This window comes from Lepidothrix coronata, unplaced genomic scaffold (assembly GCF_001604755.1).
Source record: "Lepidothrix coronata isolate B3197 unplaced genomic scaffold, Lepidothrix_coronata-1.0 Scaffold7, whole genome shotgun sequence".
Classification (NCBI taxonomy): Eukaryota; Metazoa; Chordata; class Aves; order Passeriformes; family Pipridae; genus Lepidothrix; species Lepidothrix coronata.
Genome location: NW_016690187.1, coordinates 1,128,481 through 1,150,853, shown reverse-complemented (window position 1 = coordinate 1,150,853; position 22,373 = coordinate 1,128,481). Strand labels below are relative to the sequence as shown.

At 36.5% G+C, this 22,373-nt stretch overlaps 1 protein-coding gene across 5 annotated transcripts in view; it reads right to left on the bottom strand.

Moving 5' to 3' along the window:
• SLC39A10 (solute carrier family 39 member 10) overlaps nucleotides 1-22,373 on the bottom strand; it is a 54,253-nt gene that overhangs the window by 13,400 nt on the left and 18,480 nt on the right. For all 5 annotated transcript variants that reach the window (XM_017837442.1, XM_017837465.1, XM_017837455.1 and 2 more), the window contains exons 2-8: nucleotides 12,824-13,873; nucleotides 11,535-11,736; nucleotides 7,381-7,550; nucleotides 6,131-6,349; nucleotides 4,708-4,828; nucleotides 2,393-2,761; nucleotides 498-578 (exon numbers count right to left, since the gene is read on the bottom strand). In XM_017837442.1, the coding sequence (XP_017692931.1) occupies nucleotides 498-578; nucleotides 2,393-2,761; nucleotides 4,708-4,828; nucleotides 6,131-6,349; nucleotides 7,381-7,550; nucleotides 11,535-11,736; nucleotides 12,824-13,864 (2,203 nt within the window). In that variant the 5' untranslated portion in view covers nucleotides 13,865-13,873. The remainder of the gene's footprint in view (nucleotides 1-497; nucleotides 579-2,392; nucleotides 2,762-4,707; nucleotides 4,829-6,130; nucleotides 6,350-7,380; nucleotides 7,551-11,534; nucleotides 11,737-12,823; nucleotides 13,874-22,373) is intronic.

Sequence of the window (22,373 nt, the reverse complement as noted above, 5' to 3'; positions counted from 1 at the left end):
GGTTTTTGAAGTACTTGTTTTACCTCACTTTTGACCATTCAGAGCTAGCCGTTCACCAAGTAAGCAAGCTGTAAGTATATGCACAGTTCAATCTAGTACAATTTCGTAATAGGTAAGCTTGTGTTTACTTATATAACTTAACTTTGTGTAAGACAAGGCCACACAGAGTAGTGTGAAATTCTCTATAAAATGCAGAGGTGTAACACCAAAATGTCAAATGTGTGCTCCTAAGAATGTTTTTTTAAATGTGTTCAAAAAAGCTTCACAGAGCTGCTGTAAGTAGACACCTGCCAATATAATCATTATATTCAATATAATCAATATAATACATCATTATGTACTGTGAAGCAACATTGCTCCCTTCCACTCTGAAGTTCTGGTCACCCCTGCAGTGTCTGCATTGCATTATGCTTATCACTGTGAGTATCACAACAGCTTTCAGACAAATATTTTGTACAGATGAAGAGACTGAACACAGAGTTTCTCGACTTAGTTACCTAATTCATGGGGAAGCTCATGACAAAATACTGCTATAGATGTACTAATTCCTCCTGTCAGTCCAGCACTAAAAGCTGCTCCTAGAAAAAAAAAAAGAAAAAAATTAAAATGATATTTCACTATTTTCAAGTCAGAAAATCAACAGACTTTCCAGGGATGACAACCTTCTGTTAGGAGGCATACTCTTATATTTTTCAGTATGTCTAGGCCCTGTCCATATATAAATGGGAAGTACTGGAAGTATCTTGGATGTGCATTACCACTGCATGCTTTATTACTCAGTGTATCTGAAAGACAAATCCTGGGAGAGGAGATCACAACTGACCAAAACGGACACATTAAGGCAACAAGCTAATAAATAGCACCACTTTTACATTTTTAGGAACTCTCAAGTACATGAGGACAGTTAGGAATGCACATGAGCAAGAGTCTAAACCTCTCCTTTCCAGCTTGGAAATCCAAACTAATATTTAACCCATAACCTCTCTAGTTCCTTTCTGCTTATATGTAGAGCACATATCAGCAATATTAATAAGCCAGACCTGGAAAATAATAAAGATAAAAACAATGCCATAAATGTCTTTCAGTAACTTTTGCATAAGCTAATTTAATTCAATTAACTTTAAGTTCATACCTTAAATAATTCTGAGATGAGAAAACTGGTACTAAATTTCTGTACTGTAGCAGAGAAAAGCACAAAAAGAGCCTGCAGTGAGCAGTCAAAACAGGCAACATAAAGTAGAAAGAGAAGACACAACCTGAAGACAGAGGGGAAATTTAACTTTCCTCTGGATTAGTCATAACTTGATACACTAAAAATATGAACATGCTTTTCTAAAATCTACATTTTACCAAAGAATCAGCTGTTTGGACTTGACACAGGAATATTTAGAAATGGAGTTTCAACACAGTGAAGTTCTCAACAGTAGTCATAGTAATCCTTTTGGCCTTAGAAACCATTGTCTAAATGTCTTACCTGTTTAATATGAAAATGAAGCAAAAAGTTATTTTTTAAAGAATTTAGTTTCTTTAGAAATTGTTTTGAGAAAGTGGAGAAATAGTAGTAGATTCCACTGTTAACTACAGACCCTAGTAAGGAGCTTATCCCCCATCCTTCAAAATGCGTGTGTTCCTCCTACTAGTAGTTCAGAATCCTGTGTATTCTTAGCAGCTACTTAACTAAAAAATTAAAAGTATGCACTTCAGTACTCTCACTGTCATTTTGACTTGTATGACATATACTGAAATTAAGTGCATTTTACGGTTCAAATCACATTTAGAGCATTATGTGAATCAAAGTTGATTTCATAAATGTAATAAAATCTCTTTGGTAATTCAATGTGTTCTGCACTTGGCTAGAAATAAATCTATACTGACCATAAGCCAAACCCAAACTTTGCTTAAATAAAAATTAAATTATTTTTTAAAAATTATTTCTGTAACCTGTCTCATAGTGTATTTTTACTTACAAGTACTGTATAATTCTATGTATTAACAATAATAGAAACAGTAGTAGTGTTATTATAAATAAATATAATTGTAAATAAGACTGAATTTACTTATAATTCAAAGGCAAACACTAAGATCCAAACAACAAATGTGCATTACTGTGCTCCATAAATCACAAAGAGGTTTGTCTGCACCTATCTTTACTTGGCAGAGATTGTCACTGTGCCAATACAGTAATTTCGGTGGAAATAGAACAAAATATTAACAAAGTAGTAACTATTACAATTGACAGCCTTTTACTTTCTGCCCTGAAGGAGATTAAGCAATGCCAGTAACCATGGCTGCTAACTGGAAGCCTTACCTATGATCACTGATAAGTAAAGTATTACCAGAGTTACTAAAGGTAAGGAGAAACTGTTGAGAAATACTCAGTGCTTTTGCTTACCGATTGCTAAGCCATCACTAAAGTTGTGAATGCCATCTCCCATAATTACCATCCAAGCAATATTAGCTATCCCAGTATCTTTCAGGTCTTTTCCAGAATGACAGTGGCCATGGGAATGATGGGAATGTTTGTGATGCCAGTGGTGACTGTGTTTTCTAGCTATCATTTTATCTTCTCCATGGCTGTCATACTCTGAGTCATGAAGATCATGCTCTTGAGCAGCATGTGAGACGTCGTTGTGAGAATGGCGCATGTTGTTGTCCTCTTCCACAGACAAGAAGTTTTTGGGAGGGGATTCCAACTGGCCATCCAGATCAGTTAGTTCAGTTTCATTCAGTCGATCTTCAGACAAAACCGAGTCATCTGCTCCTGCATTGAAGCCAGTTGGGAGAGACACTGTGTTAATTTGTATTTAACACCTCACCAGCAACTGCTGCATCACCGAACTAAGAATTAACTGCTCTGTGAAAGCAAAAAAAGTATTTTAACACATCCCAGTCTAGTAACTTCATTGTCAATATTCAGCCAAAAAATAAATCTCTCATTGATACTTTTTTTCACTAATTTGCATGTACAGCATATGAAAGTCTCCACTACAAGGCAACATCACTGAGTCCATAGCACTCAAAGCCAGTTTTAACCCAGCCTAGGCTTGTATCCGCAATTTTGCTACTGACAAAGTTTATGGTTCAACATTGGCAAAGGAGAGTTGCCAGGATGATAATAATGTCTTATCTGCTGCAGATGGAATCTGAATGGCTCAGGAAACCTTAACTGGCTACTGCCTACACATGCCCCTACAGGTCACAGCTCAGCCTTCACTGCAGTATACCATGACCTGCCACCGACACAGACACTAGTTACAGATCTACTGTATTGCATGAATCCTTGTGTCACACTTGTGTGCTCACACAGTGAGCTTCTTCAGAGTAGCTCATTACCCTGCTAGCAATCAAAGCCATTTTTACAAAGTAATACAAAGTGAAAACAATGCAGAAGGCTTATAAAATGAATTTTAAGCTTACTAATATTTCCAAAATATTAATAAATAAACAAAGAGGGCAATCTATGCTCCAGGAAAGAAAAGCAGTTGTGAGGGGGAAAAAAAAAAAAAGGCAGTTCTGGACAATTAGTTCACAATAATTAAAAAAAATATTTCAGAGTCAAAAATAAGCAAATCATAAGTGGAATTAAAAAACTGGCACGGAGTACCTAAGCAGCAGAGAGTTCTAGATAAACAGTGTCTTAATCATCATGCAGAGGTGGTTTAAAAAGAAATGGAATGGTCATTCAGGTCAGTGGAAGTGGCACTGCAGCTCAAAATTCAAATTCAGCATGGGCTTCCAGTGCCTGCAGTACGAATGATGTACTGAGCAGCAGAGCACACTTTCAGAATAAGTGTGTTACAAAACCAGTACATGCTCCATGTTTTCAGAAGCAAAATTCCTCTGATTGCCCATTAAAAGGAAATGAGGACATTTCAAATATATTTCCCACTATCCATACAGTTTGAAGTCTTTCTATGTTCTATATCAATGTCCCATATCCCACTGACTGGAGAAGGCTGCAGTCCTAATTCTCCCTTCTACAAACCAATCAAATTAACAAAACTGAATTTGTATAAATACAGCCTATGGACTCTTCATCAACAAATTAATGCAGCAGCCATGCAGGCAACAGAACGGGAAGGTTATGAAGCAAAGCCCTTGCCCTTCCCTCACCCCTATGGGGATACACAATTCCTTCTGGGTGCACACTGCCTGAGCATTCACAGACTGTCACAAAGGAACAGTATGTGAAAGTTGTTTTGGATACTTGAGGAATATTCAGGATACTCAGTTGTATTTAAGGAAAGAAACGGATTTTGTTTAGCTTCCTCAGCCAAACGATAATTGGTTCAGCTGCTGGAATCTTCAAAGTGAAACAGATATCTGCATTCAGGTTGTGTGGGTGTTCATTTTTGATCTAATTTTTGCCTGGGTTGAGCTATTCAGGCACAGCTGAACCAAAAAAACACCCTGAAAACAAATAAATAAAAAAACTCCCGAAGAACCACAGCCACCCAAAACCTGACTGCTTCAGAAGTCTGAGAACCATCTTTATGGCATATTAGGAAGTGTTCAGAGTGCTCTCAGATCTAACGACAACAAAATAAAAAAAGATTTAATAGGGAAAGCCTATTAAGTCTTATTAACAATGATTTGCATAATAGCAGCAAAACAGTACAAGACGTTACATGCTAAATACCATACCAAAGTAACATGTTGCTACTTCGAATCTCATAATCAGAGAAAATTCTGAAAATAAATGCCAACCTGCAAGGGGTTTCAGCTGAAGCCAGTCAGCATCTGGTCTATTATTTAATTTGTGATCAGAAAGTTTCCTTCCAATTGGTGATTCTTCAGCCTGGTTTTTTTTGCACCATTTCTGCTTACTCTGCAACAGAAAACAGGTAACATCTGGTTTGTAAAATGACACTGATGGAGATAAGAAGTGAAATGTTGTCAAAAATCCCCTCTAAAGAGACCAAGTTACTCTCTCTTAACATGTTTAACAGAAGTATGTTACTTCAGAATATTGAATTAAGCATAGGCTTAATAAGTAAGGCTCAGCAACAGTAGCTATCCCAGTGGAAATTATTAGCTACCTATGACAGAATCTCACAAACACACACAGATGATATTTGACTTTAGTAAGAGAGTATACTCTGACAAGGATTGCTCTCACAGCCTAGAAACACGTGTGCAGCTATTATATTTGCTGACTTTGTTCAAGAAAGCAAGCATGCAGCAAAAACAGCTCCTCTAATTTGTTCAACTTTTTTATACTTCTGCAACTTGCTTGTATTTTCCTTTAAGAAAATAGCAAGCTTTTCTCTATCTGCAGCCCATACAACAAAGCTTATGGATTTGCCAAAGCAGCCTAGGGGATTTAATTATTTAATTAATCTCAAAGAAGATATGTCCAATGGGACACTTTTTATCCCTTTATCAGATGTAAGAAATGCCTCCTCCAACACAGAAAATGTCTTGCTGCCTGTCCAGCTAAGACAGCAACTCTGATGTGAAAACAGAGAACTTTAAAATTTTTCACAGTCCTTTTGGGAGAAGCAGTTATAGTTTCAGTTTCACCAAAATAATTTTTTCCTCGAAGTAGACTGAGGAAGGCAAAAGTTGAAATTGAATTTCCATGCACACTCACACTCCCCAGGGTACCTGCTCTCCTTTTGTACCACCATCATGAATACAGAATGCTTCTAGCACTAATAGTCCAACAATTTTTAGAAAAACAAGTTAAAATTTGACTGACAATTTATAGAAAGCAGGAGGTCTGCATTTTCTGATGTAGAAAAATTGAATACTTCTGTTACACCAGCATTGTTAGCTAACAATATACTGCTAAATTTCTTGTAAATTGTCTGACAATTGCTATCTTCTTTCTTACACACTGCTTTTCATATTTTGAGGAAAAAAAAAATAAAATCACAGCATTTTTGAGGGAGAGATGTAATCTCTTTACTTAGATCTACCTCCAAATGTATCTGGTCAGAAAGCTGCAACTTCGCCCACCAGATTTCTACACTCTACAGAGTAGAGTTTTCTCACATAACATGGGACAGAATAAAGATTAGCAGCACTTGTTCACAGAATAACAATTCATCACACAGACAACAACTCAATTCTCAGAAGATAACCTCAGGTACTACGTTTTTAAACAGCATGCAGTTTCAGTACGTACCTTTTGTTTATTGTAATGTTTGTACATTCTTATACAGTGTTCAATGATGAACAAAACATAAATGCCTCCAAGTGCCACAAGACCTTTCAGCACTGGATCATTTTCTTCTAGGAAGCCTTCAGTCCGCACTGCATGTCCGTGGGCATGTCGATGGGAACGCTTGTGTTCATGAACATGACCCTGGCCATGGTGGTGACTGTGGTTGTGGCCTCCATGTGACTATTAGGAGAGAAAATAATAACACAGCACGACCTGGTGCAATCAGGAGACTGAAATGGTTCTGAGTTCAGACTAAAAAAATATGTCACCTTTCAGAGAAGTAGCATAAAATCCCCCCTTTTTTTTTCACCCACACTAACACACTTTGCCATATAAATTTTTCATTAGACTATTCATTACCCTAATCATTAAAAAAAAAAAAATCCACCTGGGAAATTTTTTGGGACAGTGGGAGATAATCTAGCTTCATGTTTTCTCACAATGCTGATGATAAATGAGACTAACTCTCAGAAATATCACACAGAATTACCATTCCTATGCTTCCAATAGTAACCAAACCTTATGAATTTTTTTAACCATTATAGGCCATTAGAGACTTAATTCTGATCTGAAATACAAACTTAAAAAAAAAAAAGACCAAAAATGTGTATTAGAATTTATACAGAGAAAACATGTAAACACTAATCTTTCTGTTAAAAGAATTAAGGTAACAAAAGTTTAGAAAACATTTCCCCGTTTAAGAACTACAGTATATGACCATGAATTAAAAAGTGCTTACTTTCCCCAGAACCTGGGCAATTTCTTGATTCAGTAAGTTAGAGGTTACTTTCTCCCCAAAAGCTAGTAACCATGAAGGTGAATCCCCAGAAAATACTTTTAGGTGGCACTGACACACAATCAACTGTCAGTAGACACGAGACAGCAATACTGCTAACTTTAAAATAATCTCATTGGGCTCATGAGGTGTTTTAAAATAGTAACAGCAGTTTAAAACAGTGACAGCATTTCAACCAGGGATACACAACTACTTTTTTCTTTTTTCCTTTTTTTTTTTTTTTTAAGGAAAAACACATTTTCTTTCTTTTTGTTAACAGAAAGTCTCTTAACAGTGTTTCAGGATATGCCCCTCATAGCCAAGTCATTTTACATCTGTATCAGTGAACATTTATGTATTGACACTATCAAACAATTCCTTGAAAATTCTAGACTCATTTACAATTAAGAATAAAAGGTAAGGAAACAATACTTACATGTGGCAATAGATGGAGCAGTGCATCTCCACTCATTGTTCCTACTGCCAGAGCTACCAAGAAAGTTAGAAGAAATTTGAAGCACCATTGGTTAATGATGGGAACCAGGATCACCCCTAGCAAGGAAAGCAGGCTAATGACGGTGATAGAGATGATACCACAAAACCAGGCTGTGGGAAGAAATGAATACAGAAAGGTTATCAGAACACCTGTAAAACTTTCAAGACTCATTAATGACTTTCAAGTATCTCTTAAAGAGGTGACTTTCCTTTAACCTAAGCTGTGTGATTGTTCATTCAAAAGGTGCTGAAAAATATGAAAGCAGTACTGAAGTCCACACCAAAAAAAATACACAGACTTATTCATAGTACAGTATGATATAGTGAAAGACATCAGAAGACAGTTAGCTAAAAAGAGCCCAGCAATTCTTCCTAATTGTTAGTTCCAGGCTTAGTTTTGTAGCCCTTAATGAAACACAAAAAGCAAAAGATTTCATATTGGAACAGAACCACCTCCACTACTTAAGCTCAGATCAAGCTCAGTTTGTCAAGTTAACTTAACAAACACTAACATGTATTTAACATTTGTTTTTAACATGGTTCTGATGCAAAATTTATCTGAAATAAATATATCCCCTCTTCTGTTTGGAGTCACATGTTTAGTTTGGCACTACTTATTTTACCTGGTGCTTTGAAACATACATTTTTATTAATAAGAAGTAAGACTCAACTTTTGACTCTAAAATCTAATTCTACAATAAGAGCTTGAAGAGCTGAAAGCAACTCGCTACCAATGAAAAGCAGCATTTATTTTATCTGAGAACCTCTACTGTTGTCATCAGAAAAAAAAGTCATAATGTGATGTGGTACACCCAACATAATCCTCTTAATTAGGGAAGGTGTGCAAATTTCTAGATGACATGTAAAAGAAGGAATTACTCAAGAAACAGATTCCATAATCAAAGAGATATGGCTCTTGCACTCAGCATCTCACCCTAATAAAATATTTTCTTTATTTTAAGTTTTAGCCTAAAGGCCTCAGGTTTTTCTAGGGTTTTCCTAGCTTCGTTTTTAATCAAAAATGTCTACACAGTTTGCCAACTTTAATCTAAGTCAACAACTCCTAATTCAAAATCACTAGTGTTTCCACATTTCAGAGCACGACTTGACTTCTCTTGCATCTCTCAAGGCCCACTCATTTAAGGAAAACATCCTGGAAAATGGGGGAGCAAGGGGTCAGTATGGATGAGAGGAGAAGAGAGGAGAAATGAATATGTTGTAGCTGCTAATATTAAAATGTCAAGCATCTCAAGAAATTTATCTGTACCAAACTCACTACAGAATTGATTTGACAAGACTTTGCCAGGACTTTGCAGGCTTGGTCTAGTTCAATGCCAAAGCTTACAACATCCACTGTTTTAAAATTTATTTTGGGATATTCATTCTTACAAAGTCTGCAGTTGTCATTCCACAACGCTGCACAAAAGGAAACAGTTCAGTTCAAATGAAAGGGTACAAGACCACATCCATAAGGAGAAACTAATTGGAAAAAGCTTTAGACAGTGTGCAGTGTGCACTGACATACATGCACATTGAGACAGAGGGAAAAAGAGTGTTGGAGAAAAGGCAAAGTCTGCCATCAGATGAGGAACTCAAAAACAGAGGTTGGAAAATGGGAATACGAAAGCAGGTCTAAGATGGACCTTGAGGACCAAAATACTGCCACTACGCAGCCTTGATTCATACCCAGAGCACTTCAGCCATGTGCTCTGGATTAATAGGCTCTGCTGAAAAAAACAGCATACATGGACTTGTCATTCAATGCTGAATCATGCATGCATGCACAAGCAGCCCAAAAAAAAGTCACACAGCCATTTGGCAGGACACTGGAACTCCATCTGGACACATTATGATGTTAAGTGCCAGGTTAGATGATCAACAGCCTTACATGGAGAAAAATGGAAAGGAGATTATGCAAACTGGCTTAAGTTTCACATATCACAGCATAATTTTGGCAAACCCACCTCTGAAGGGCTTACATACTCTTATGAATGATACAGTACCTAAACATGGCATCATGATTAAGACGAGGCACACGAGGTTTCGAATACGGAATCTGTGCACCTCTCGGATCCCCTCCAGGGAACACTGGCATCTGCACTGGCAGAATTACAAGCTGTATCTGATCTGAAACACTTCGACTCATCAGCTCTAAGTGATCTCCACCTTTTAAAAAACTGCTCACTGTTTACTTGTATCACTTCTACTGATTTGATTCATAGTAGGATATGTCTTTGCTTTTAGGTTAAGTTGCTTATGAGCCCTCAGTGATGACAATGTCACCTTTTCCAGCAGGTACACTGTGAAAGCTCAGTTGTATGTATAAGCCCTTGAAATTCCTCTCTTAGAAGATGTTACAGAAACTATCTGTAAATTACAGGAAGAAAACCCAACATAGCTTCATAAGTTTTTGGTCATCAGTTAATTAAATTACTTTGCTTTAGAAAATGCACTACCAGAGGTAAGGGAAACCTCACCAGTAAGTAGAAGCACCACTGGTCTGTTAAGTTTTTTTGAAAGCTCTAATTAAAACTAAAGAAAATCACCAAAAGCTTATGTTTAAAAGTGACTGCATCCTCCTAACTTTGGCAAATACTTCTATCTAAAATGTTTATATTAGCTCGTGTGAGCACACATTCTCATTTTAGTAAAATCCTATAACCTGCAGGTTCAGTTACCCTATGACTGAAAGTAGTCCTACACATCCGACAGTCCCCACATTCCAGTTAGGATCTGTTATTTTGTGATACACTTCCTTACTTAAAAAGGAAAAATTATTATTACATCACTGAAATTTTGCTGTAGTTAATACAAGAGTATACAGGAAATTGTTATGAAGAATGATTTATCATTATCTAATCAAGCTGACCTGTTTTAGGGGTTACTGTTTATGTTCACAGCTAAATCAATGTTAAAACCCAAATTTTAGCAACTAACTGGCAAAGATGTTATTTATAGTCAAAGTATCAGATGACATAAAACGTTAAATATTCACGATAAGCTTCATTAATTTTGCAAATTAAGTCTCTTAAAATGTTAAAGGTCTTCAAGCTGAGTTATTCATCAACTCCCTTTCTCATTACAGAGAAATATAATGCGTTCTTTTAAAAAGAAGCACTCAACTGTAGAAACTTTCTAATTAAACCGGTCCAAAGCATGAACAACATGACAGTTTGGTAAAGGGTTTCAACATTTTAATTGGCAGAAAATGCTTAGGGCAGCTCTAGAAATGCTCTTGGTGATAAGGCAGGGTTCAACTCTTACTACAAGGAGGCTACCCCACAAAACAATGTGCTGCCATATGAAACACACAGTATACTTGGTTTACAGCAATCTTGGAACAGTTAACAAGATAGTAGACGTGTCCCTGTAGGAGATGTATGCATAAGAAGTTAAGCATTTTAACGACTCCAGAATTGTTAAGAAAGAACAATGCATACTTTCCAACAGTTACCAACATCTATGAGAATGTAGTTACTTCAAGCTTTATTTCTAGTGATGCTAATAAGCACCTATGTACTAATCAATATTCACCACTACAATACTTTTATTCTCAAAATACAGACACTATACGCAAATTTTTTAGATTTTTAATATTTCACTGCAACTAAACACCACAATTCCATTATCATTTATAAAAGACAGCAGTACTGAATATGTATTTTAAAAGTACTTTCAGTTATGAAATCACAACAATGACTCTGCCCCTAAAGTAATTGCTTTAACAGTAGTAAAGATATTTTTAGCTTAGAACTATGGTAAAATGCCTAGGCCCAACGGTAAGACATTAGGCCTCAATGACAGAAAACCAAAAAAAAAAAAAGAAATAAAAATAAGCAAATATAAAATAGTGAAAATGATAGTGAAAAAAACATACCTCCTTGATCCATGGTTACCTTGGAGAACCTGTTATATCACCTAACAGAATGCTATGTCTCCTGACTTAAAGGATGATGTTGTCTTAAATTTCTTCTAGCATGTTAAATTTCAACCATTCCTTTACAAGCAGTGATAAACTGTATGACATGTCAAACTTTGAAGTTTTATATTTAAATTGAAAAATGATTTAGAAAGCTTTAGATGTTACACACCTACCTGATGCACCTGTTTTATCTTTATTGTCAATTGACGCATTTTTACTTTTCATAATATCTTCAAACTCATCATAATGTACAATACAAAGCCTTCTCTCAATCTGGTATAGCAAAGCAGGACATATGTACACGAACAATTCAGGAGATATTAGAGAGCTGGTTTCCAGACCATAGTACCGTAGCAGCTGGGTAGCATTTAAGCACTGCAAGCAAATTGTACAAACAAATTAAATATAAAAGCAACTATTTTACTAAAAGCTACAGTTATGGAAAATTTAGCGTATTATTTGAGAACACAAAACAGACAGCAGAAACTTTGGCCAAAACATTCCACCAGTACTAAAACATGTTTTAAGCTGACCTAAGTGGTTTTTGAGGGGAAAGAAACAGTAAAAATATCTGGACTACAACCCCCCAACAGCTATATAATACTTGATAAATATTAATGAAAATGAGTTTCCGTATTCTTTACCATTACACAGTTAAGGCAATGAAGAAAGAGCAAGGAGGTAAGGAGTGGAAGAATGTAAATCCAAAATAGGTTTACTAATACTTCTGTTTATCTACCAACCTTTTGTGTTTAGACTTGCACTTTTTAATTCAGTTTAAAACCTCAAACTTAGCACCCACTCCATTCTTTCCTATCCTGACTTCTAGTTTAAAACTATGGTAATCAGAATGTCCTGCCACTGTAGTAAGGGGCTATTTATGGTGCTAGTAGATATAATGGATGCTGAAGGAAGAAACAGATGATCTTACACTGAGCACAGTCCTACAGAAGCTATATGTACAATTGCTTCATAATCTCTTAGGACAAACACATTAGAAGCATTATGAAAAGATGCAGATATTTATTTTAGGAAAGACTGTCCGTGCAACTTTCAAAAATGTTAATGATCTCAGATTCAGAAAGAAGTCCAAAACTTCCTTCTGTGTGTCATTGCAGTATTCATCAATACTGGGAAGGGAAAAAACCTCACACCTGTAAGCAGCATATCTCAGAAAGCCTTTAAGGATCAACTTCATACAGAAAAACAGGCAAGAAGATAGATCTCTGAGAAAAGATGGGTGACGGGCAGACAGAAATGAAAACTCATAAAGTTAACTCAAAATTGTGGCAGTAACCTCTAGAATTTTCATTCTGCAACTTGTATTATACCACGGTCACAAAGGTGCTTCTCTGTTATTTGTGGGTATGCACCTTCAATTATTTCGTAACATATTACGTTACATACAGCAAAATGTAACAACAGCGGAACTCAACTTCCCAGCTCCCCATTTCATACTCACCTCTTCACGATCCTTGTGACTACGCATTGAAACAAGGGCACGTTTTCTCACACTGATCTGCTTGCGAGGTGCCTCTCGCTTGCTGGTATTTCGGTGTCCATCGTCATTACCTAAACTGGCATCTTGATGTCCATGACTACTAGAACGATCACTGCTGTGGTCATGATGGTGCACGTGCAAGTGAGATGCATCATGTACATGATCATGTTTATGAACACGATTGTGCTCATACTGATCACTGGGATCATGATCTGGGGCATAATCCCAGGTAGCATCTCCTGAAGTCTCGCTGATCTTCTTTTGCTTCTTCTTCTGTTTCCGTTGTTTTCTTTCTGGTTGATCCTGAGTTGTGTTTGTCTCTGTCGAAGGTTCATGGTTCTGTTCCCCGTGCTCACGATGACTGATTGAATCATTACGAGAGTGATGGGTGCCATTATGGTCATGGCGATGTGGACGAGAGTGGTGGTGGTGGTGACGGCGACTTTGGTCATGAATATGTTTGCCATCATCTTTTACTGATGGCACTACTGTGTCTCTCTCTGGGTCACATTTATGATTTCTCTTTGCAGACATACCAATCACGGTTTGGTTTTCTGAATCTGAGTGGCTGTGAGGATGGTTATGAGAGTGAAAATGCTTTCCTTCTTGTACTTCTAAAGCATATAAGTGAGAAACATGATCATGGCCAATATCATCATGATTTATCATCACTACTTTTACCTCTCCTAAACCAAGGCTTATTAACAGTTTTTCCAGGCCAAAAAAAGATAATCTTCCATTTTCACCGTAACGATCAAAAATCTTTTCAATGTAGTATTTTTGTTCATTTTCAGCTTCCAACGTTGAAAATTTACTCGGCATAGATTCTGTTCCTCCACTCTGGAAGTACGATTCATTTGAGATCTGATAGTCATTATGGTAGTGTCCACGATCCTTTTTAGGACCATTGTTATGTCCATCTCCATGGCAATGATTGCACTGATGAAAGATAAATGTCAGCAAACAAATGATGCAAAATTTTGTGTGCATGTGTACCTTCATCTCTGTTTCCTACAAGAAACACAAGGGGAAGCACTTAGGTATAAAAGCAATCTCAACACTTGTACTACATATCAGTCTGGTACTTATTTATGCCAATTGAATGGTTCACAAAACTTTTTATATATTGGCATTAAATGAGTAACAATTGCAGTACTTTTATCAGTGTACTTTTCTTATCTAACAGTCAGATAGACTCTGTGTATTTTAGAGATGCTGTTTAACGTACAATACTTGCAGGAGGTGATTACAAGATTTACAGCATTTACAGTCAGTCATAACACTTTTGTGTATATATTCAGAGGCATCTATGCTTATGATAACCTATAATATAGAAAATCTTCTTAAAACCCAAGTTATAAAAGAATAAAAATTGTTTTAGAATAACAATACTGCATTTTCTTGTTCATAGGGGTGAGAGGTAGACAAGACAGTTGAAATCCCATGCATCATTTGTTCTCTTTTGTGCTGCTGAAGTACCTCCACTAAACACACACACTGCACAATTCCCTACTTTGAAATCAGCCATTACCAATTCAAAAATAAGATGTCATTAACCAACTTCAGTGTATTGCCTAAACGTTCATATTTTTAGCACTTTTACTTACATAGGCTCACTCACTTGAAAATCTACGTGGACATTCATTTAAAAGTAAGGTTATATGGAAAACACCTCCTTATGCAACTCAAAAAATACTGTTAATGCTGACACTATCTAGCTTAAAGGAATTAATACTGATTTTTAGAAACTATATCACCTAGAAAATGTAGTTTTCAATTTAGTATTACATGTAAGAAACTTAAGATTCAACATCAGATTATGAAGAAGACACTGCAATAGTGTATCTTGTGTTTAGAGTTGAAAACAATTCATTATTTTACAAAACACGACAGCTGTCTTGTTTACATCTGCTAGCAAATATATATATATAACATCAGAATAGGTATTATAAACTAAACTTAAGAAAAAAATCCAAGTGTATGTAAAAATGTTATCAAACTAGAAAACTAAATATAAGCCAAGAACTGTACTTTATAACTTCTATTTTCTAGAGACTTATTTTGGGTAGAGAACAACTTTTAAAATGCATGTTTTCTTTTAAAATACATAATCATATAAACATCACCTGGGTTTTTTAGAAACACTTAATTTGTTCTTCTTGGTACCAAGCCAAATAAAATGTGTAACATTCACAACAGTTCTGCTAGATAACAGTAGTAGATAATCCAGCCCTTCTATCAGCAAAGGAGCAGACAACAAAAAGAAAGTAGCACGGAGCTTCCAAACCAATCTGAACAGCCACAGGATGATTAAGAACAGTTTAATGGGATTGACTAAAATAGACAAAGGAAATAAATACAGAAGTAGGGCTTTTAAATTAAAATATGGCTGATAAGGAAATCAGAGTTGAGAGAAAGGACACGGACAGAAGGTCCATCCACCCTGTTTTCTGTATACTCTGATGCTACCAAGACACTGCAGCAAATGCAAGGATGTAAGAAAACAGCAAACAGGGCAAGCATGCCTTAGTCTTTCAACACTGACAGCAGTTTTAGTTTCTTATGTGCATCTTGACTAGAGCTGTCACTGACCCTCCATTCATAAAGACAAAAGTGACCTGGTGAACACACCCTAAAATGACACTGACTTTCAGACAAAACACAGTAAAATCAGTTGTCCTTCCCAAGCCCCCCACTAACTAAAATGTGCTTCATGAAATTGTTCAGGAAAATGATTTGCACCAAACCACAAATATTTAAAGTCCATCTTAATTTCCTAAAATACCAGCTTATTGTTTTGTGCATAATGACTGGCAACCACATTATTACACACACAGATACAGAAAACCTGTTGGAAGCTCCTATACTTGCAACAGGTAGGAAGAGAAAAGCACTCAAGAAAAGCAGGAAAGGGATATGTTCTAATGACTTTATATAGCAAATAAATGAATCAACACAGAAGACTGGGGGGGAAAAAAAAATCTTTCTCCCGTAAACTTCTACAAATACAAAATATGAAAATTCAATTTTCACTGGAGTTTCAAATGCTTATGAAATTAAGAAAAGGCAGAACTGTCTTTTGCAATACTGTCCCACTTAAAAATGTAAGACCAGAAGAATATCTGTCAAATGGAGGCATCTGCATCAAAACTGGTTCTAGGGACCTCAGATAGGTCAATGGCTAATCATTGTACATTACTGTTTTCTTTTTATAAACGACTGTTCAATCATCAGTCTGGAATAACTGTAGTTTGTCTCCAGCTCAATTACCTACATTCCAGTTACTGATTTAAGGGCTGTGACAAACCTTTTCAAGTAGTTTATCATGAGAAGTTCAACCCCCAAAATTTACTGGGATATTATTTTCATAAAGTCTTTTTCACTCACAGGGTCTGTTGAAGGCATCCCCAATGTTATAAATACATCACTGGGATTAGTAAAAAACCATCAGAAGTCTCTCAAACATCTTCCAGAAGCTTTTTCCATTTTCCTCTGAGGAAACAGGTAAATGCTGGTACTGGTGGAGTAGAATGAAACAGGTTGCAAATCTTTATCCAAGAGTCACTGGACTGGGTCAGCCCTCAGACTGTATGATCGCCTGGAAACACCTTTAAATAAAGGACATATGCTTTTTCTTATGCAGGCTGAGAATCTGGACCATGACTTACAGCATGCCAGGAAGCAGAAACATTCTGGCAGTAATCAGGAATATGACTGCTGACAGATCAAGACAGCTCCACATTTCTTTGGGAATATGCTGATTTTCATCAACTGAGGATTTACAATGTTGAACGTTACTTAATATGAAGAGCAGGTTCAGGATCTGGAATAAGCAGTGAAGGCACATGCAAGACCAATGAATGCCCTGGGAGAAAGGTGAACTTCCATGTGCTTGCACAGGAGATGGCAGCAACAGGTAAGTACATGCTGTTCACTGTAATGCTCCAGCAAACCGTTCAAGAAGCTTTTTTACTTCAGTTTCTCAGTACTGAAAACAGCATTTCAAGGTCAGGTAGAATTCAGTTACTCAGAGGATACTATTTTTTGTAGGCAAGACAGCTTCTCCCCCTTTGCTATATACTGGTAATATAACCAGAACAAGCAAAGTCAAATTACTCTCATTTAAACAAGCACGATCCAGACTAAAATATCTCTATCAGGAAATTCATGACTAAAGCATGATCGTAATCCTTTTCACAACCTCATGATCTTTTTCATGTGACTGTCTCATACAATACTACTAATACATTACTTGGAAACTTTAGTCATGCATCCCTAATTGTGGTGTTTAGCTTTGAATGGTACCTTTTCTCCATGCCCTAATGGCTAAAATAGTTTATGACCTATGATCATGATTCATTGCTGAAATACAAGAGCTGAGCATTATCAGACCAATTTCAAATTCAAATACCTGTCTCACTATTTTCAATTAAAATAGTAATAACCCTAGCACGATATTTTTGATGTTTATTATATAATATGTTAGGTCTTCTATTATGTAATATCTTGTATCTTCTATTGCAATTCTTGTTAGAGAACAAAGATGCTTAAGAAATGCATGTACCCATAATAAAAAGTCTCCAAAAGAACAACCATAAAGAGTCGATTATTTATTTGTTTCTTTTAAAATAAGCTTAATTATTCTCTAGGTAATTATAAATAGCTGACATGTTTAACCTCTCAGGCAGTGTTTGTACGTGTAAAATACTGGAAAGCTGAAGTCCAAATTCCATACATTTCAGTGGCACAAAATTCCATATAGCTGATCTCAACATAGGAACATTAAGACTCTCAAATCCCTTCAAGAGAATATGGAAGGGCAGCCTGAGGACAAGGTTACACCAAAGTTTAAAAAGGTTCTGCCCATTACTGCTGTCAGCCTTTGCCTAATTCTGTTCACTCCTTTGATTCCCTGCTGCCTCCCCTTCTTCCCTCCACAGCTCTTTGATGGGCGGGCACCCAACACAGGGGAGATACGAGGGAAAATATCTCCTGGATGTTGGTAAGAAACTACAGCACTGTAAAGGGCAGGGCTGGAAACAACAGCACCTGCCACGTTCCACTGAGCTGCGCACGAGAACAACACGAGACCTTCATGACACCTCAGGCAGCAGGACAACCCCACCCTAACACAAGCTCCAAAGTTAGAACAATGTGCACGTGTGGAAAATATGAACAGTGTGCCCTACCAGCAGGCATTTCAGAAATGGCTCACAGTGCTGCCCAGTGCACCCCCTCCCCATTCATCAGGGCAAGCAGATCACTCACACTAAATGCAGCATGACTGCACATCCATACACAAGACTTTTATATCAGAGGCTTGAGGTCACAGTACCTGAGCAGTACATAAGCAAAGAGTTACCTTCTCTGCATGGAAAACTTACCATAACTCTATGCTAAACCACTGTCTGCCTACGGTATTTAATCTATTAAATTAAAGGTACCTCTGACAACCTGTAGCAAATGTGGATAGAGCCTTCCCAAATCTTCGTTCGCGAAGCCTCGCCATGATGACCTCTGACAACAGTCAGGTTTAGTTTTGGGGTTTTTAAAAGCCTTTTTGATTCAATTTCCCTTGGATTCCTGAAACTTACCCACAGTGCCTACTCTTTCAACTGTATTTTATTTATGACTTAGAACATGGAATACGAACGTGATTTTGGGTGAAATTTTTGTTTATCTATCAGTAACTCCTTCACTGAAACTAGAAAACTAGTTCAAGAGTTAGGCTTTACTTAAAACAAACTTGGATTCAAATTATGTGGTCATACAAAATGCAAACTCAATTGAAAGCCACATCTATCATTTAGTGCTGGCAACCCACGTACTACAGCATTTTTGTTAGTGTACAATGCTAACTAGAACATTTTAAGTGCCCAACTTTCTTCCCCCAACCTGTTTTCTTGTCTGTTCCCAACAATTTTAATAACCTGAAATATTTGTAACAGAAATGCACTGATTTCTCCCCTTCCCAAATTATTTCAATTTCTCTCCCTTGTTGTTCAACTTTCTTTCCTTGTTTTGTCTGAAGAATGTACCGCCCATCTTTAAAAAACATCTTTGACTCCTCTAAATTACTCATTTTGAATGCCACAATAAGTAAAGTGTCTTAGCAATATTTCACGGGCAACTACAAGTTCCACACCAAACACATGCTTCAGCTAAGGTAAGAGAGAACCCAGAAGGACAAAAGGTGTTAAAAATAAAGACAAAGCAATATTCTTACCAAACTAAGACATTCTCTCTGTTCAGCACTGAGAATTTAAGCACTTGCATAATTAATTTCTACTAAGAGCTGCTCAGAGTAACAGCTCTGTGAGAAATGCCATTTTTTTAAAAAGAGAAATATTTCTTGAAATAAAGTTTTTGACTGCATAAGGATAGTTTTTCTTACAACTCTTGAAAATTTTAATGCCTTTCTATATTGCAGGTATTCACTCCAACGTACATGCAGGAGAAATGTCTGCAGCACCCCTTCCCTCCGCCCCATCTCAAACTTGTATTTGGTTCAAAAAAAAGCCTGGAGTCTGAAAATCCAAAGAACCTACTCTTTATTTCCTAACTTTCACATTTTTAACAAATACTAGAATACAAAGTCCTATTAATCTAGCACACATTTTTAAGATAAATTATTTTTAAAAATATTAATATGAAATTAATACATTGTTGTTACTGAAAGACATTTTAAGAAAGCCATAACAACATTATAATTAAATAACAATCTCTTTGTGTTTTATCAGTCTTAAACTGCCATTAGCTTCTGCATATACAAATGGGAAAACATGCTACAGATCCAAAAAGTGAAAATTAACCATTTCTAACTTTAGTTCTTACCCATCTCCTGTATTTTCTTCCCTCTTCAATTTCAGTGAAACAAGTTTGTGGATTTAAGTAAAACTCATTCATTTGAAAACCTACAGCCCAGTAGGAGGGGCACTTTGTAAGAACAGACCTTTAACTAACTGATCCAAGCCCTATTTGCTAAGTTAATACCAGATAAGACTTAAATAGTACAGAAAGCATTTATGCATAACTGAACACACCACAAAAACTTTAAAAAAATCTCAGCTGGGAAGTATTTGAAATGCAAAGTCCCAAGCAAACTAGAAAAGGATCCTAAACCAATACAGTAGCAATCTACTAGGTCAATTATTCAGATAGGGGCATTTATTTTATTTGGAATGGATAAAAAAATGGACAGCCTTTTTCAAAGGGACAGTTAGCTATTTGTAAGAAATTGCTGAGAATGGGCTCTTTCTCAGAGCTCACAAGAATATAAAAACTTCACAATAGTTGGAAGCTCTATAAGTATTAGTTCTTCTTACCAAGAATTAATTTTCAGTCTTTCATATAGAAACTGTATGCATTCCATAAAACAGCTCTTAATGCACAAAATCTATAACAGAGCTAGCTTGGTTTTGTGCCAATATTCTACTGTTCAACTCATATCAAAAGATACCAACCAGAGCTTGTAAGGATGAAATACTTGAAAGACAATCCAGTTACACCTGCATTTTAATATGTAATCTTTCTACTGAAAGTAAGCAAATGTTTTGGTTAGAACTAAGGTTGATGTTCAAAGAATATTTTAAGACAGTGTTGCACTTAAATCAGCAGTTCTGCCCTCCCCCACTGCTTCACTCTTCATTCCCATTCCCACAAAACTCATTTTTGTATACCAGCACATTTGTTTGCTGATCTGTTCGCTGTGCAGCTGTACAACTAGATTCTGCTGAAAAACAGCCTAGAAAAAGAAAAGAAGATTATTTTCAAGACAGATTACTTTTCCTATCTGGTTCACTGTGCAGCTGCACAAACACCACAGTCCACACAAAAAAGAGCCACCTTGCTTTAGGTGGGGACACCAGTTACTGATCTTCAGTCTAACAGAATATTTTGATCTGGCACAAATAAAACAACTGGCCACCTCAAAATGTACTCAAATAACAATGAAAAAGCAACACTGGACATACTTCCTACTGAAAGCTTTCCCTTCAAAACAGAATATAACAATGTTTCCAATAAAGTGTTAAAACCAGTTGCAGTAATTTTATTCTTACTATAACTTAAACCACCATAACTATTTCATCCTTGCATTATGATATAATACTTGTGGTATGTTAAAAGGCATGTCTTTGATGTGTGTTTAATACCTGTACTATTATAATAAGAACCCTTCTATCACAGTTACAATCCAAAAAGGAATGATGCATGTCTACTATTAAGCCGATGACTTCTCTCACTTTAAAAACACATAAATTTACAAAACCTATCAATTATGAAAGTCCACTGAAATATGGAACGAACGAATGCTTCTCTTACATGTGCTATGCCAAAGTAGTGCCTGGCTGACTATGAAGGCCATTTCTAGAATTAAAGGGTTTCAAATTCTTTACTTGACAACGTATACCATTGACTCATATCTGCATTTTTTAATAGATTTAATTAATGAACCACCATCAGAGACTTTTATAAGGCCTTCTGTCAACATGCCATTCAAATTTTTGTTGACAAATTTATTCAGTCAAGAGTACAAACCAGAAGAACTACTACAAAGACAATAGGCAGCTACTGGAACCATTCACATCTTGAATTAGCGGGCTCCCAAATGTGTCTTTGTTCACTAACTGTGAGAGACAAAAGTGTTCATGAAGATGTCTTGGCAAATTCAGAAGTAACATTTACTGTCTGGCACATGACATAAAATAGTTTTACACATTTCAACAGGCAAATCCATCAAGACAATGCCCAGCTGAACCAATATGTGTCATGTTCACCACAATCCTAGTGAGACCTCAACAGAAGTCATGACATTTTCTAGCTCTCATTTATTTTAGCCAAGATTATTCTGAAAGATCTACATGCTACTCATAACAGGTCTGTGTGATGACTGAAGCAACCACTCAAAGTGATACAAATACTGACTGGCTTCAAAAATCACTTACTGTGCACTACTAACCTTTCTTAACAAGGTATTAAGACAACTTTGATGGGACAACTTTAAGGTGAAATAGTGAACATATATTAATACCCAAGATTACTCTAGTGTACGATTAGAGACAGAAGAAGGGAAAGGAAGCACAATCCTTAGAGCCTTAACCTAAAATGCAAGCAGAGATGGCTTCTTAGTCAACCAAATTAGAAATACTGATAGGCTAAAATTGCAATCTTAAAAATGTCATTATATAGATGTACTTCCCTGTGTATAATAATAAGGCCATCCATCTAAGAGAAGGTCACTCTAAACAAACCTATGTCCTGAGACACTCACTGCCACTGTCCAAACTTGCTCGGCCCTGGCAGATGAACCTCAGGATTAAAGGGCGGGCTCAGTTCAGCGCACGCTGGGTCTCACCTAAAAAATCCACTGCGCAGGCTCGAAGGGTTAATGACCTTTCCCAAATCTTCGCTCGCGAAGACTGGCCATATTATTCCCTGTGTGCATCAGCTTGCAATTGCAGGTACATTCCAACAGCAATGCAGACAGGTAAGGACAGATTCTATGGGAAGT